General features: G+C 39.5%; 5 protein-coding genes and 1 long non-coding RNA gene across 13 annotated transcripts; 4 read left to right on the forward strand and 2 right to left on the reverse strand.

Annotated features, from left to right (window-relative positions):
- Window positions 8-1,042, reverse strand: LOC104746511. The gene is made up of 4 exons (XR_760906.2): window positions 928-1,042; window positions 771-832; window positions 551-668; window positions 8-366 (listed from the first exon to the last, which is right to left on the reverse strand). It is a non-coding gene; the product is annotated as an uncharacterized LOC104746511 (long non-coding RNA).
- Window positions 1,250-3,960, forward strand: LOC104746509. 3 transcript variants are annotated; one of them, XM_010468007.2, is made up of 10 exons: window positions 1,250-1,374; window positions 1,567-1,922; window positions 2,000-2,097; window positions 2,185-2,395; window positions 2,486-2,587; window positions 2,667-2,746; window positions 2,899-2,976; window positions 3,109-3,177; window positions 3,273-3,379; window positions 3,514-3,960. In XM_010468007.2, exons 2-10 carry the CDS (start codon window positions 1,621-1,623, stop codon window positions 3,598-3,600), a joined length of 1,134 nt encoding a protein of 377 aa, XP_010466309.1. In that variant the 5' UTR covers window positions 1,250-1,374; window positions 1,567-1,620; the 3' UTR covers window positions 3,601-3,960. The 3 variants fall into 3 exon arrangements, with proteins under 3 accessions (XP_010466309.1, XP_010466310.1, XP_010466311.1); XM_010468008.2 differs by having other exon boundaries at window positions 2,486-2,583; window positions 2,681-2,746; XM_010468009.2 differs by having other exon boundaries at window positions 2,486-2,583; window positions 2,702-2,746.
- LOC104746508 (cytochrome P450 705A20-like) lies at window positions 3,671-6,182 on the forward strand. 6 transcript variants are annotated; one of them, XM_010468004.2, is made up of 4 exons: window positions 3,671-3,760; window positions 4,034-4,108; window positions 4,371-5,271; window positions 5,362-5,982. In XM_010468004.2, the coding sequence occupies exons 2-4, from the start codon at window positions 4,104-4,106 to the stop codon at window positions 5,980-5,982; spliced, it is 1,527 nt and encodes a 508-aa protein (XP_010466306.1). In that variant the 5' UTR covers window positions 3,671-3,760; window positions 4,034-4,103. The 6 variants fall into 6 exon arrangements, with proteins under 6 accessions (XP_010466306.1, XP_010466307.1, XP_010466305.1 ...); XM_010468005.2 differs by having other exon boundaries at window positions 3,675-3,760; window positions 4,041-4,108; XM_010468003.2 differs by lacking the exon at window positions 3,671-3,760 and adding an exon at window positions 3,848-3,933.
- Window positions 7,036-8,660, reverse strand: LOC104746513 (F-box protein ETP1-like). Its single transcript, XM_010468012.2, has one exon. The coding sequence runs from the start codon at window positions 8,426-8,428 to the stop codon at window positions 7,259-7,261; it is 1,170 nt and encodes a 389-aa protein (XP_010466314.1). The 5' UTR covers window positions 8,429-8,660; the 3' UTR covers window positions 7,036-7,258.
- On the forward strand, window positions 8,709-10,478 carry LOC104746514. Its single transcript, XM_010468013.2, has 2 exons — window positions 8,709-9,412; window positions 9,504-10,478. The coding sequence occupies exon 2, from the start codon at window positions 9,621-9,623 to the stop codon at window positions 10,251-10,253; it is 633 nt and encodes a 210-aa protein (XP_010466315.1). The 5' UTR covers window positions 8,709-9,412; window positions 9,504-9,620; the 3' UTR covers window positions 10,254-10,478.
- Window positions 10,624-12,647, forward strand: LOC104746515 (nifU-like protein 4, mitochondrial). Its single transcript, XM_010468014.2, has 6 exons — window positions 10,624-11,015; window positions 11,207-11,368; window positions 11,462-11,637; window positions 12,035-12,138; window positions 12,233-12,344; window positions 12,453-12,647. The coding sequence occupies exons 1-6, from the start codon at window positions 10,796-10,798 to the stop codon at window positions 12,525-12,527; spliced, it is 849 nt and encodes a 282-aa protein (XP_010466316.1). The 5' UTR covers window positions 10,624-10,795; the 3' UTR covers window positions 12,528-12,647.

Here is a 12,816-nt window from a genome sequence, read left to right on the forward strand (position 1 = left end):
TCTGGCCTAATATCTTCAAAGATCAAGCTAATCAAGGTTGGCTTCTCTCACCAATATTTTCAAGATAATAATTTACATTACATCATCAAAGATTATCCAATTTTTTAAAGATATTTACTAAAACTTTTGTTTTATCTAATAACATCAATTCCTCCCAACCAAATAACAGATTTTTTGGTTTTATACCTAATCACATACTTGCTATAGCAATAGAAACTAACTAATTTGATTTTTTGGTTAATGTATACTGAGATCAATTTTTATACAACAAACTAATTTGAGAGGTCAAAAAGTAGAAAGAATAACTCACTGTTGCAAGTCGGCGTCTCTTGCTAATGTATATGCAATCCGGGATAAAAGAAGATCCTGTTGCAAACCGAGGCAGCATATATAGAGGAAACACAAATTGTTAGCAAATCACAGAGCAAATACGAAACGAAATTAACCAAAGTGATTGATTGAGTATGAAACAAAACTAAATTTTGAAACTAAATAATAAAACGCCTACACCTAATAATCGTAAACGTTTCAAAACAAAACTTTAACTTACCAGGACAATGTCGTATGTCGTCAATACACAGAGTCTGCTCCCGTCGGCTCTACCAAGAGCATTAGGATTATCCTTGTACTGGTAAACATAACGAAAGACAACATCTCTACTTTTTATCCTAAAAAGAGCAACACATAACAACAACACCAAGCCAAAGACAATTGTTAGTTCCTTGCAAAAAGTTGCAAGAACACGGAAAAATGTTTGGAGAGTATCATACTTCGCAATAGTCTCTGGTTTTATGCACGAAGTTGATCAAATTATTCTCTTATTGCCTAATTCCTAGGGACGAAAAAAAAACAGTGTCACCAATTAAACCCAAGACGTACATTGCAAAGTTACCTCAATATAAATTCTACTAAGAAAAAGAGAGTTACCTTCTTTGTCTTGTTCATGGAACCAAAAAAAAATTGTTTAAATCATCACTCTTCATGTTCCTCTTCTTATCTCTCTTTTTCTTTTTCCCCTCACCACTTGTCTCAAGAACTGGTCGCTTCTTTCCAGCTTCGTTCGTGTCCAAATCCCTAATTTCCTCTTCTGATTCTGAATCGCATATCTCGTCTTCACCTTTCTCCCTTAATTCATCGACTAAATTAATTCTCTCTTTGAAGATATATCCAGTTCTCTCCTTAGTCTTTTCTCTAAATACCTTTAATGACCCTCTCCTAGAAGATTTTTTTTGCGACAATGGTACGCTCTCATGATGAGAGAAGTAAATCTCGAGAAAGGAAGCACAAAGAAGAACAAAATCTCTGCAAATGGTTTCAACAACGATGACGGCAGAAGAAGAAAAAAAATTATTAGGTTTACACCACCCGTAAAAGGTCCGCGTGTTTTTTTTACCCGATCCGATTTTTTTTTTCTCTCGTAGCATTCTCTGTAAATAAGTTAGAACTTCAGGAATTTTTTCATAAATGTTTCTGAAAATGTATATATAGATATGTAAATTAAGGTTTAGCTTTTTAACTTATCCACTTCCTAATTCCTAAAGTCCCCTGGTTTAACCTTTTCTTCAGTACCGAAGAAATAAATAACAGAGAAAAAGAGTAGAGGAAATAAAGCGACTTGCCATGGAAGCTCTTATTGCTTCCACTTCTTTCTTCCTCCCAATCTCCAACTCTTCCTCACAAATCCGATTCTTCCATTCATCTTCTTCTCCCAACTTAAAGTTCGGGACTTTTTGGAAAACTTTGTCATCATCATCACAACTCGTCGTCTCATCCTCTTCTGCAATTTCCGCACCTCCTTCTTCTACTGCTCCTACTCAAAACACATATTGGATGGTGTTATTGGACAAACCTCCACAATGGGTTTCTTCCAAATCCGATATCGTTGATTATTATGTCGAGATTCTTGCCAAAGTGTTGGGCAAGTAGGTTCTTTTCTTTTTGAGCTTTTGTGATTCGAAGTTTCTTCCTTTCTTACTACTGTTAGTTGTTTTGTTTGCAGTGAAAAAGATGCGCAGATGAGTATATATGATGCTTCCTTTGATACCCATTTCGGGTTTTGTTGTCATATCGACGAAGATGCTTCACGCCAGCTCGTGAGTGAGTATTATTATTATATCACTGAGAATTTCAGATTCTGTTTCGTATGGTTGGTGTTTTTAATTGGGTTTTCTGTGGAAACTTTAGGTTTACCTGGAGTATTATCTGTTAGACCTGAAGCAGGTTATAGTTCAGAGAAGAGGAATTATGGTATTGGGAATCAGAAAGTTGTTTCCTTGTTTGATCATGGGACAGTGAAACATTGGATGGTACGAATAGATAAGCCAGGAGTTGGGATTGTTACTAAAGCGCAGATGGTTGATCATTGTGTTCAGTTGCTATCCAAGGTTTTGTGGAAGTGAGTTTCTGTTTCTTGCTTGATTTTGCCTTGAGGAAGCTATTGTCTGTCTGTGTTCTTCAGATTTTAATAGCATGTTCTTATTTGCAGTGAAAAGGATGCACAGATGTGTCTTTATCATGTTTCCTGGCAGTCTGATTTCGGATTTTGTTGTGATCTCGATGAGAATAGTGCTGTGGAGTTAGCTGGTTTGTGAGTTTGTCAAATGGAAACCAGACAACAATGTTTGTTGACTTGTTTATGGATTTAATTAATAGATGAAGAGATAAAGTTTGATTGATGCAGGTGTACCTGCTGTTCTTGCAGTTGTTCCTGATAACAGTTTCGAGTCACTAAACAAAGACTATGAAGGTATGTCTTGGATACTGATCTTCGGATTGAAACAATGTGCTACAATATTGTTTAGAATCTTTGCAAATCTCACCTTTAGCTTAATTGATGACAATAAATGTGTTAAAATTTTCACATTGTAATAACTTTGGCTCTCTTTTCTTTTCCAAAAGGCGATAGTACACAAGATTCAGGAGATCAAGATGATTCAGAGTCTCCTCCCATTAAGACGAAGAAATTGTTTATAACTGGTATGCTAACACTTATGCATGCTTTTGGTATAAAACTCATGCTTCTCCCAATGCATGCTTAAATTCTTAATTTACGAATGAAGTTCGTTCAGAAGATAACATTTACTGATAGATCATGTATTTTGGGTTCAGGACTGTCGTTTTACACATCTGAGAAGACATTACGTGCAGCATTTGAAGGGTTTGGTGAACTAGTGGAAGGTATTCATGATTTCCTATCCCATATTCTCATTTAAAGGTCAAAGATATTATTGAGAAAAAGATAGATAATAACAGCCTGTAATTTTCATCTGCAGTCAAAATAATTATGGACAAGATATCAAAGAGATCAAAAGGCTATGCCTTTCTAGAGTACACGACAGAGGAAGCTGCAAGCGCTGCACTGAAAGAGATGAATGGAAAGGTAAAGCTATGTTTTCGAGATCCTAGTGTTTATTTTATATCTACTGGAAGTAAAATCTGAACATTAATGTGATGGAGAGAGAGAGGGGAAACCATGCTTGACTCTCAGATTAAGGTGATGTTTTCTCTGTGCAGATTATTAACGGGTGGATGATAGTAGTAGATGTAGCCAAGACCAAACCATTCAGGCAAAACAGAAGTCAACCGAGTTCCAGGTTCTAGAAACCAGCCTTAGGTGATACGAGCATGGGGATTGGAGATGCTTCAGGCCAAGAAAGAAAAGGCATGCAGTGTCATGTATCACACTAGATCGAGGGTTTAAGAGGGTGAAGAGTGCCCAGCTATTCAAGATAGAAGTTTAGCCTCTATCCACATTTTGGCTGTAGGATTCGCACATTCACTCATCTTTTGTAGTTGCCAAAATTATCAGAATTGGCATTATTCTAGCCATTTAGGAACTTGAAATACACAAAAATTGCTTCTTCTATAAATAGTGCGAAGAACAACATTTGCTTAAAACAATTGTGATATATATCTTGTGAGTTATTATCTTTGGTAAGAACTTGAAACATTCTTTGTGTTTAGGCCTTGTGAGTTATATACAACAAGATTATGCCTTTCTCAGCGTATAAATCGCTTATAATGTTATGTGTAGTCAACAGGTTTTGAACGCGGAGAAGGAAGGACATCTTGCATCTTTGCGAGTAAGCATTCAAGAGACTGTTATGAGGTACATTGCTTACACTGTGAGTCAATTTTGAATCGTTCTGTTTCGTTGTTTTGTCAGCTTGGGAGGGTCTGAACATTAAATATTTAATTATTGATATTATCAATTTGATAACCAATGTCAACTTCCGATTTGAGTTTACTTGACGTTTTCCCAAAGAGAGAGCATTTTTTAATGTAATAAACAAAGCATGAATAGGTCATACTTTATATTAATGGATTCTTGATTATCTTCACTTTGGAGCAATAATGGCAGCGTTTATCAGCGTTGACTTTCAGAGCTGTTTCATCTACATGCTCTTATGCCTCTTCTCAATCGTCTGTTACACTCTCGTTTTCAAGAAACCGAAGGACTCACGAGGCTGTGATCTACCTCCGAGCCCACCATCACTTCCAATAATCGGTCATCTTCACCTTCTCCTCTCTTCTCTATCCCACAAGTCTTTACAGAAAATCTCTTCCAAGTATGGACCCCTCCTCCACCTCCGGGTCTTTAACATCCCCATCATCCTTGTTTCTTCAGCCTCAGTGGCCGATGAGATCTTCAGGTCCCAGGACGTGAACATCTCATCCCGTGGTGCTGCTGCGATAGATGAGTCCCTCGTGTTCGGATCTTCTGGCTTTGTCTACGCTCCCTATGGTGATTACTGGAAGTTCGTGAAGAAGATCATCGTCACTAAGCTGCTCCGACCTCAGGTGTTGGAGCGGTCACGAGGAGTTCGTGCTGAAGAGCTACAACGGTTTTACAACAGAATTCTCGATAAGGCCAGGAAGAATGAGAACGTTGAGATCGGTAAGGAAGCGACGATGCTCATGAACAACATCTTGTGCAGGATGAGCATGGGAAGAAGTTTCTCAGAGGAGAATGGTGAGGCAGAGAGAGTCAGGGGCTTGGTGGGGGAATCATATGCCTTGGCGAAGAAGATTTTCTTCGCATCTGTACTGCGCAGACCACTTAAGAAGCTCGGGATCCCACTGTTCAAGAAGGATATAATGGATGTTTCCAACAAATTCGATGAGCTGCTAGAGAAGATTCTTGTGGAACACAAAGAGAAACTGGACGAGGAGCATAAAGATACGGATATGATGGATGTGTTGTTGGCAGCTTATGCAGACGAAAACGCAGAGTATAAGATCACTAGGAATCATATCAAGTCGTTTTTCGTGGTAAATGTTTTCCATTGTGTCAGATTTCATATATGAGGAGGATCCGAAATAAACATTACTTATTAACTGTTCCGAGTCTTTTCAATGCAGGAGCTTTTCGTGGGAGGCACTGATACCTCAGTGCAAACAACACAATGGACAATGGCTGAGATCATTAACAACCCTGACGTTTTTGAGAGGTTGAGAGAAGAAATTGATTCTGTTGTAGGGACATCAAGGTTGATTCAAGAAACAGATATACCAAACCTTCCTTATTTGCAAGCGGTTGTTAAGGAAGGACTAAGATTGCACCCACCATTTCCTCTCCTGACGAGGAAGTTCCAAGAATGGTGTGAGATCAAAGGGTTCTACATTCCGGAGAAGACATTTCTTGTTATTAATGCTTATGCTTGGATGAGAGATCCTGATTCCTGGGAAGAACCTAATGAGTTCAAGCCAGATAGGTTTCTAGGTTCTTCAAGATTAGGACAAGAAGACGAGAGAGAGGAAGCACAGAAGTACATTCCTTTCGGCGGCGGGAGGAGAGGCTGTCCTGGATCAAATCTAGCTTCTGTTTTCATAGGAGCTGCGATTGGAGTGATGGTGCAATGCTTTGACTGGGGAATCAAAGGAGATAAGGTCGACATGGAAGAGACTTTTGAAGGACTGACCCTTACCATGGCACATCCCCTTAAGTGCACTCCAGTTCCTCGAAGCCTGTCCTTTTTGTAAACTTCTGGCTCCTGTTTACGTTTTGCATGTTTGTTTGATTGAAAGTCTAACATTCAGATCAATGAAGGCTAAAGCATCATCCTTCATGATTCTAGCTGTTTGAAAATTCAGAAAAAGAAACTTTGTATTCTACTACTATTGTACCTCAACTGTCGTTCCAAAGCCTGCTATGTTATGTAATGCGAACGAACCTTCACACAGCTAGAATGTATAGAATATATACAATTCTATATTTGCGGAACTTTTGGATGCCCCAAAAGTTTTAAATAGTTTGTGGGTTGTGTTTTTGGTCCAATATTTGCAAGATTTAGCGGTGTGTTTGTAAGATATAGAGAAAAGACGAATACATATATTTGCAACATACCAGCTTGGCTTAGTAGTACAAGTTAAGAGGTGAATGGGTAATGATGACTTATAGTTGTTGTACAATTTGTAACTTACTTGAAAAAGAATGACTTGGAGCAGGGGAGCTTTGTACATGAGACACTTTTGTCATTGAATTAGATATACATGCTTGAAATTTATAGACATAACACACTTCTTCTTTCTTTAGACATATGTTTTAATCATAAAACTGTTTGTTTAAAAGCAAGCAAGGAACACACTACAATACCACATCTTGTTTAGTAACCTCTTTTTCTAATGTTGCAACGAGCAGGTAGCTCGATTTGGACCAAACTTGGAACGTAATTAAGAATAACTGGCGAATTTCGTGCATCAACTGTATCCAGCAGACCAAACCCAATTCACTGACTTTATTATCCTCTCCGAGAAAGAATGTCTTGTCGATGGACTTGTCCTCGTCTTCTATCCACCTCTCACTACACACGGCGACTTTCTTATCCTCGTCAAGCAAAAAGCTTACCGAATCTAAAGATCAGGGCTCAAATCAACAATCGTTAGTTTGTGTATTAGAAGCTGACCGCCTTTGTATCAAATCACTTTGCAGACATTTTTGAAAGTCTCTATTTTGTTTGTAGAGGAATAAAGAAGATGAGGGCACCAGTCAGGATCATCTTTGCTTTCTGGTGTTCCGATTAAAAAGAGAAAAGATTCTGGAAATAGATGGGACAGTTACTACCCAACCAGCTCTTGAACATGTTGGAATCTTAACATGGCTAGGTATCGTTTAAGAATTAAGACATAACACTTATTTGTTAGACATATGCTGTACGAGACATGTTTAGACCATAATAATACTTAAAAAAAAAAACTGTGTTTAAAGCAAGCAAGCAAGCAAGAAACACTACAAGACCACATCTTGTAGAGGTTGTTTTTAGTCTTCAGCAGGTAGCTCGATTTGGACCAAACTTGGAACGTAATTAAGAGGAACTGGCGGAGGTCCTGTCTGAAATGGGACAACCGGATCAAAACCAAATTCATTGACTTGATTATCCTCCCCGAAAATGAATATCTTGTCGATCCACTGGTTGTCGTAGTCATTCCTCCATCTCTCAAAACACACGGCGACTTTATTATCCTCGTCAAACAGAAACTTTACCTGAGCAGTAATTTGAAGATGAGGGCTCAAATCCAATGCAAAGACCTTGTTCCAGGACACCGCCGCTTTGGTGGAGTCATCATCAATCTTACTTGTCACCCATATCTCAGTCTTGCATGTAGCATCGGGCTGTAAAAACAAGGAAAGTTTCTCGTCCCTAACAGCAGAAAGTCTCACAATTTCATACCTTGGACGCTGATAGGGAAGACGCACAAAGAGAGATGATTTCTCAGTAGAGAAATCAAATCTGAGCAATGACAAATCTCCAAGTTGCGGTTTTGATTTCTCCTGAGCCAAAAAGTAAGTATTTCCCTTCAAAGACACGAAGTCGTCACTCATCACAGTGGTGGTCCAGCCTGGTGGAGTGAGATCACCATCCTCAGGAGTCCTCCTCCACGAACCAGAGGAGTTAAGGTCGTAGATTTCTGTGTCTTTGCCAGCAGGCCAAAAGCACAAAATTTTGTAGCTTCTTTGACTGAAGGAGGACTTGTTGTTGTACCCGAGAACAAATGTGAGGAATGGCTCCCAACGATTGCCGGCTTCGATCCACCTGGTTTGACCAGTAAACGGGTTCCAAACCACTATGTCAAATTGGCATGCGGTGGGGCCGGTGATGAAATCGCGGACGCATAACAATAAGCCGTCGCAGTGAGAGACTTGGTTCATACCGAATAGACGTGAATTGTGAACGGAATTAAGCTCTCTTTTTACCTCTACAGATGGAAGATTGGTTATGCTCAACGGACAAATCCTGTACTTCCCTGTCCTGATGAGAAATAGAAACTCCTTTGCGGCTTTATCCCGGTGCTCACTCGCGAATTTCCTATCTTCTTTGAACAGACGGTTCCATCTTTTGCAAGTAGCTCGTAACCGTTTCAGGGATGTGGCTGGAACGCGATAGAGTATCTCATCTACCAAATCGTTAGGAAGCTCCGGTATCGCCATCGATCTCACTCTCAGCTGCTGTAAAAAAATCTAGGTTTTTGCTCTTTCTTTTAAGGGTTTGTTTGAATTTTATTACAATGAGAGAAGCAGTACATTTGACGTCTTAGATATAGTGAGAGAAAAGGTAGCTGAGTGAGAGAAAGGAAAGTCGATGGGTGACTGAGAGAGAGGTAGAGTGGGAACGTAGAAGTGAGAGAGAAGAAAGTGGGTGGGTGACTGAGAGATAAAGTGGGTCAGCAGCAAACTTATTATTATTATTATTTTTTCTCTCTGTTCTTATTCCATCGACATATCTTGAATTTGATAGAGAGAGAGAGAGAGAGAGAGGGGAATCCATGCTTGACTCTCAAATGTTAAGGTGATGTTTTCTCTGTGCAGATTATTAACGGTTGGATGATAGTAGTAGATGTAGCCAAGACCAAACCATTCAGGCAAACAAGAAGTCAACCGAGTTCCAGGTTCTAGAAACCAGTCTTAGCCCTTAGGTGATACGAGCATGGGGACTGGAGATGCTTCAGGGCAAGAAAGAAAAGGCATGCAGTGTCATGTTTCAGACTAGATCGAGGGTTTAAGAGGGTGTAGAGTGCCCAGCTATTCAAGATATAGACGTTTACCCTCTATCCACATTTTGGCTGTAGGATTCACACATTCACTCATATTCTGTAGCTGCCAAAATTATCAGAATTGGCATTATTTTTGCTTAAAAAAAATTCTGATGTTGTATATCTTTTGAGTTATTATCTTTGGTAAGAACTTGAAGCATTCTTTGTGTTTGGGCCTTGTGAGTTACACACAACAAGATTATGTCTTCCTCAGCGTATTTGGGAAGATAGACCTTTTCCTGAGACCTTCCTTGTATAAATTGCTTAAGATCTTCCTTGTATAAATTGCTTATTATGTTATATGTAGTCAACAGGTTTTGAACGGGGAGAAGGAAGGACATCTTGCATCTCTGCGAGTAAGCATTCAAGAGACTGTTGCGAGGTACATTTCTTTTATGGTATCAGAGCCATAGAGGAGCTCTATTCCTGTCCTACTCTAAACATTTCTAACTGTGTTACTGTGAAACTTACAGAACGCAACTACATTCTGTGGAAATCACAGTTTGAGGCTTTTCTCTCTGGTCAAGGTCTTCTCGGCTTTGTCACCGGAGATTTCACTGCGCCGGTAGCAACTGTTACTGTTCGTCAAGATGAAGGGAAAACCGCTACTGCTCCAAATCCTGACTACCAAGCATGGAACCGTTCAGATCAAGTTGTCATGGCGTGGCTTCTTGGTTCGTTGTCTGAAGATATTCTCAGTGTGGTGGTTGGATCTGCAACTTCCTATGACGTGTGGACTAATCTTGCCAGCCATTTTAACCTCGCTTGAGACCTCCTTAGATGCTGTTCCTGAACCAACTTATGAAGACATTGTGCGTCGTCTGAAAGGCTATGATGATGACGGGCTTCAAAGCTATGTCACCGCTCCAGAGGTCTCTCCACATTTGGCTTTCTACACAACTAACTCTGCAAACCGAGGTCGTGGCAGGTCTCGAGGACAAGGAGGTAGAAACCGCAGCCGTGGGAACTTCTCAACCCGGGATCGAGGGTTTCATCAGCAGTTCAGTTCTGGTAATCACAGTTCATCATCCTCTGGAGAACGATCCACATGTCAGATCTGTGGGAAGCAAGGTCACCAAGCTCTGGATTGTTGGCATCGATATGATGATAACTATCAACAACAAGAAGCTGTAGCTTCAGCTCTGGCTGGTTGGCATCCTGATAGAGCTGCAACAGCCAATATCACAGATTCTACTCAGCGCTTGCAGCAAGCTCAGCCATAATATGGTTCAGACACAGTGATGGTAACTTTCAAAATCAAATACCATTACTATGGTTCCTTGGTTAATGAGGAGGACAATCAAAATCGCAGAGTATTATCTCATTTTTCAAATACCATTAATGACTTATCATCCTCTTCTATACCCCCACAATGTAGATTGTAATGATGCTAGTTCTTCTACTGGCTGGCTATGTACATTTTCTGATAGAAGAGGTTATCTTGAGTACCTCAAATCTGCTTCTTGTTTTGTTTTAGTTTGAAAAGTCAAAATTTTTACAACTTTACTGTGCTCGTATATAGTAAAAAAAAAAAGAATAGTCAATAAAACGGCGTATTATATTAGTAAATACGGTAACGCCGTTATCAGGAATAATTCCGACGAACAAAACCAAGTCCCAACGACGTCACAAGAACTTTCTCTGTTTTTATTTTTATTTCCGGTCAGTTTTGCGATTAGGACGAAACCCTAATTAGGCCGAGCTATTGGTCCCCTTTTGATTGCTCCAGACGATTGCTCCTTTTGATTTCGGCGTCGACGCAAATATGAAAGGGATTGCGAGGCTTGTATCTTCTTCTCTTTCGAGACTCGGGTGTCGCGAGATCGTTTCTGGAGGAAGTACTGTTTCTTCTTCCTCTATTGTGCTATCTCGTCGCTCGCTTTTCATCTCTGCGACCAATTTACTCGATTCTCGGGCGACAAATTCTCTTCTTACCTCTTCTTCGAGATCTTCTTCACTTCCTCAGAAATGGACCTTCCTCGGAGGTATGATGCTTCTTCTATCATTTCCATCACAAAAACGATGAGAAAGATTGAATTTTTCAGATATTAGATTGTTTCAGGCTTGAAATTAGAGCAATTTTGTAATATCCGTAGAGTCTTTTAGACGAATGAATTCGAAAAAACATGGTGGATTTAAGGGTCTAATTAGCTAAACTCATGTGTGATTTGAGCAGGGCAGAGAAGAACGATGTTTATTCAAACACAGTCAACTCCGAATCCTTCTTCTCTGATGTTTTATCCTGACAAACCAGTCATGGAGGTTGGAAGCGCGGATTTTCCTAATGTTCGTTCCGCTTTGGGTTCGCCATTAGCCAAGGCTATATACTCTATTGATGGTATTATTATCTCTCGTGTGTGATCTGTTTGTTTGTTTGTTTAACCAATCGATCATATGTGATTTAGGATGTTCTTTTCTTTGATTTTTGCAGGTGTGGGTCGAGTTTTCTTTGGGTCTGATTTTGTCACTGTAACAAAGTCAGATGATGTCTCATGGGATATCCTCAAGCCTGAGATATTTGCGGCAGTCATGGATTTCTACTCTTCTGGCCAGGCTTTGTTTCTGGATGCACAAGCTGCTGCTGCCAAGGATACTGCCATCAGCGAGGTTAACCAAACACCCCTCATGCCACTATCACCCTTGGGAGCTTTTCATTTCTTTAGTTTGTGTTGGTTTTTGCCTTGAATGAACATGATCTTGAACATTTGTTGAGTAATTGAGAATGATAATTTGCTGTAAATGTTATATAGACATGGGATATTTGATTTATGGAATTTATGCTTGTTTTGGCGAGCTGTCGAATATGAGTTAGGATCTTGATGTAGTAACTGAGTGTGGCAACTTGAATGAACGATACCATTTTCCCATAAAGATGGTGTTCTGTTGATTATTGATTGATGTTTTGCAACCCTCACCAAGATTTGGTAGATAAGACAATAATGTAATAACTGGTGTTGTTTGTTGTTTATCCCCTCACTGGTGAAACTTTTTTTTGTGATTGAAGGATGACTCTGAAACTGTAGCAATGATCAAGGAACTCTTAGAAACACGGATCAGACCAGCAGTCCAGGATGATGGTGGGGACATTGAGTACTGTGGGTTTGATCCGTAAGCTTACTTCCCTCTAGTTGCAGCAATGGTCAATGAAACATGTTTCTTTTTATCTCTTGAGAGTAAAATCCTTTTGGTTGGGTTTGATCAGGGAAAGCGGTATAGTGAAGCTGAGGATGCAAGGAGCTTGTAGCGGTTGTCCAAGCTCATCTGTTACTTTGAAATCAGGAATCGAAAACATGCTAATGCATTACGTATCTGAGGTAACAGAGATCACCTAATATATCTGTATTCTGTTAAGTAAGTAACCATTGGAGAATCAAGAACTTGGTACTGTCTCTCCTTCTAATGGAAAGGGTTGTTGTGTTCAGGTGAAAGGTGTAGAACAAGAGTTTGATGGGGAAGATGAAGAAGAGGGAACGTTGTCTGGAGAGATAAGAGAGTAGTAGAATAAAAGATGAACTCCTCAAGCTTATCTTCATCTCTACTATGATATGATATCTACTCTTCTCTCTTTTAGTGTACAGAAGAATAATTCCTAGTGAGTGCATGTTTTTTTGCTTCAACCCTCACACTTGAAAAATCTACTTGAGAGATCTCTCACAGTTTTATTTATTATTTTCTGAGTAAAAAACAATACGAGTGTTTTTGACTTAATTAAAAATCTTTGTAAACCGATCAATCCAATTAAACTAAATCAGACTTAACCGTATTTAGTATCTCGTTCACGTTGGG

Source organism: Camelina sativa, chromosome 15, assembly GCF_000633955.1.
Source record: "Camelina sativa cultivar DH55 chromosome 15, Cs, whole genome shotgun sequence".
Classification (NCBI taxonomy): Eukaryota; Viridiplantae; Streptophyta; class Magnoliopsida; order Brassicales; family Brassicaceae; genus Camelina; species Camelina sativa.

What these genes read in the sequence shown, in the direction of transcription:
- LOC104746509 (XM_010468007.2), top strand. Translation starts at nt 1,621, where the DNA reads ATGGAAGCTCTTATTGCTTCCACTTCTTTCTTCCTCCCAATCTCCAAC. An exon ending in CTATCCAAGGTTTTGTGGAA is followed by an intron (nt 2,396 to 2,485) that starts GTGAGTTTCTGT and finishes TCTTATTTGCAG; the next exon opens with TGAAAAGGATGCACAGATGT. An exon ending in GCTGTGGAGTTAGCTGGTTT is followed by an intron (nt 2,588 to 2,666) that starts GTGAGTTTGTCA and finishes GAAGAGATAAAG; the next exon opens with TTTGATTGATGCAGGTGTAC.
- LOC104746508 (XM_010468002.2), top strand. Translation starts at nt 4,026, where the DNA reads ATGTGTAGTCAACAGGTTTTGAACGCGGAGAAGGAAGGACATCTTGCA. An exon ending in ATTCAAGAGACTGTTATGAG is followed by an intron (nt 4,109 to 4,370) that starts GTACATTGCTTA and finishes AGCGTTTATCAG; the next exon opens with CGTTGACTTTCAGAGCTGTT. An exon ending in ATATCAAGTCGTTTTTCGTG is followed by an intron (nt 5,272 to 5,361) that starts GTAAATGTTTTC and finishes TTTTCAATGCAG; the next exon opens with GAGCTTTTCGTGGGAGGCAC.
- LOC104746513 (XM_010468012.2), bottom strand. Translation starts at nt 8,428, where the DNA reads ATGGCGATACCGGAGCTTCCTAACGATTTGGTAGATGAGATACTCTAT.
- LOC104746514 (XM_010468013.2), top strand. Translation starts at nt 9,621, where the DNA reads ATGAAGGGAAAACCGCTACTGCTCCAAATCCTGACTACCAAGCATGGA.
- LOC104746515 (XM_010468014.2), top strand. Translation starts at nt 10,796, where the DNA reads ATGAAAGGGATTGCGAGGCTTGTATCTTCTTCTCTTTCGAGACTCGGG. An exon ending in GGCTATATACTCTATTGATG is followed by an intron (nt 11,369 to 11,461) that starts GTATTATTATCT and finishes TGATTTTTGCAG; the next exon opens with GTGTGGGTCGAGTTTTCTTT. An exon ending in GAGTACTGTGGGTTTGATCC is followed by an intron (nt 12,139 to 12,232) that starts GTAAGCTTACTT and finishes GGGTTTGATCAG; the next exon opens with GGAAAGCGGTATAGTGAAGC.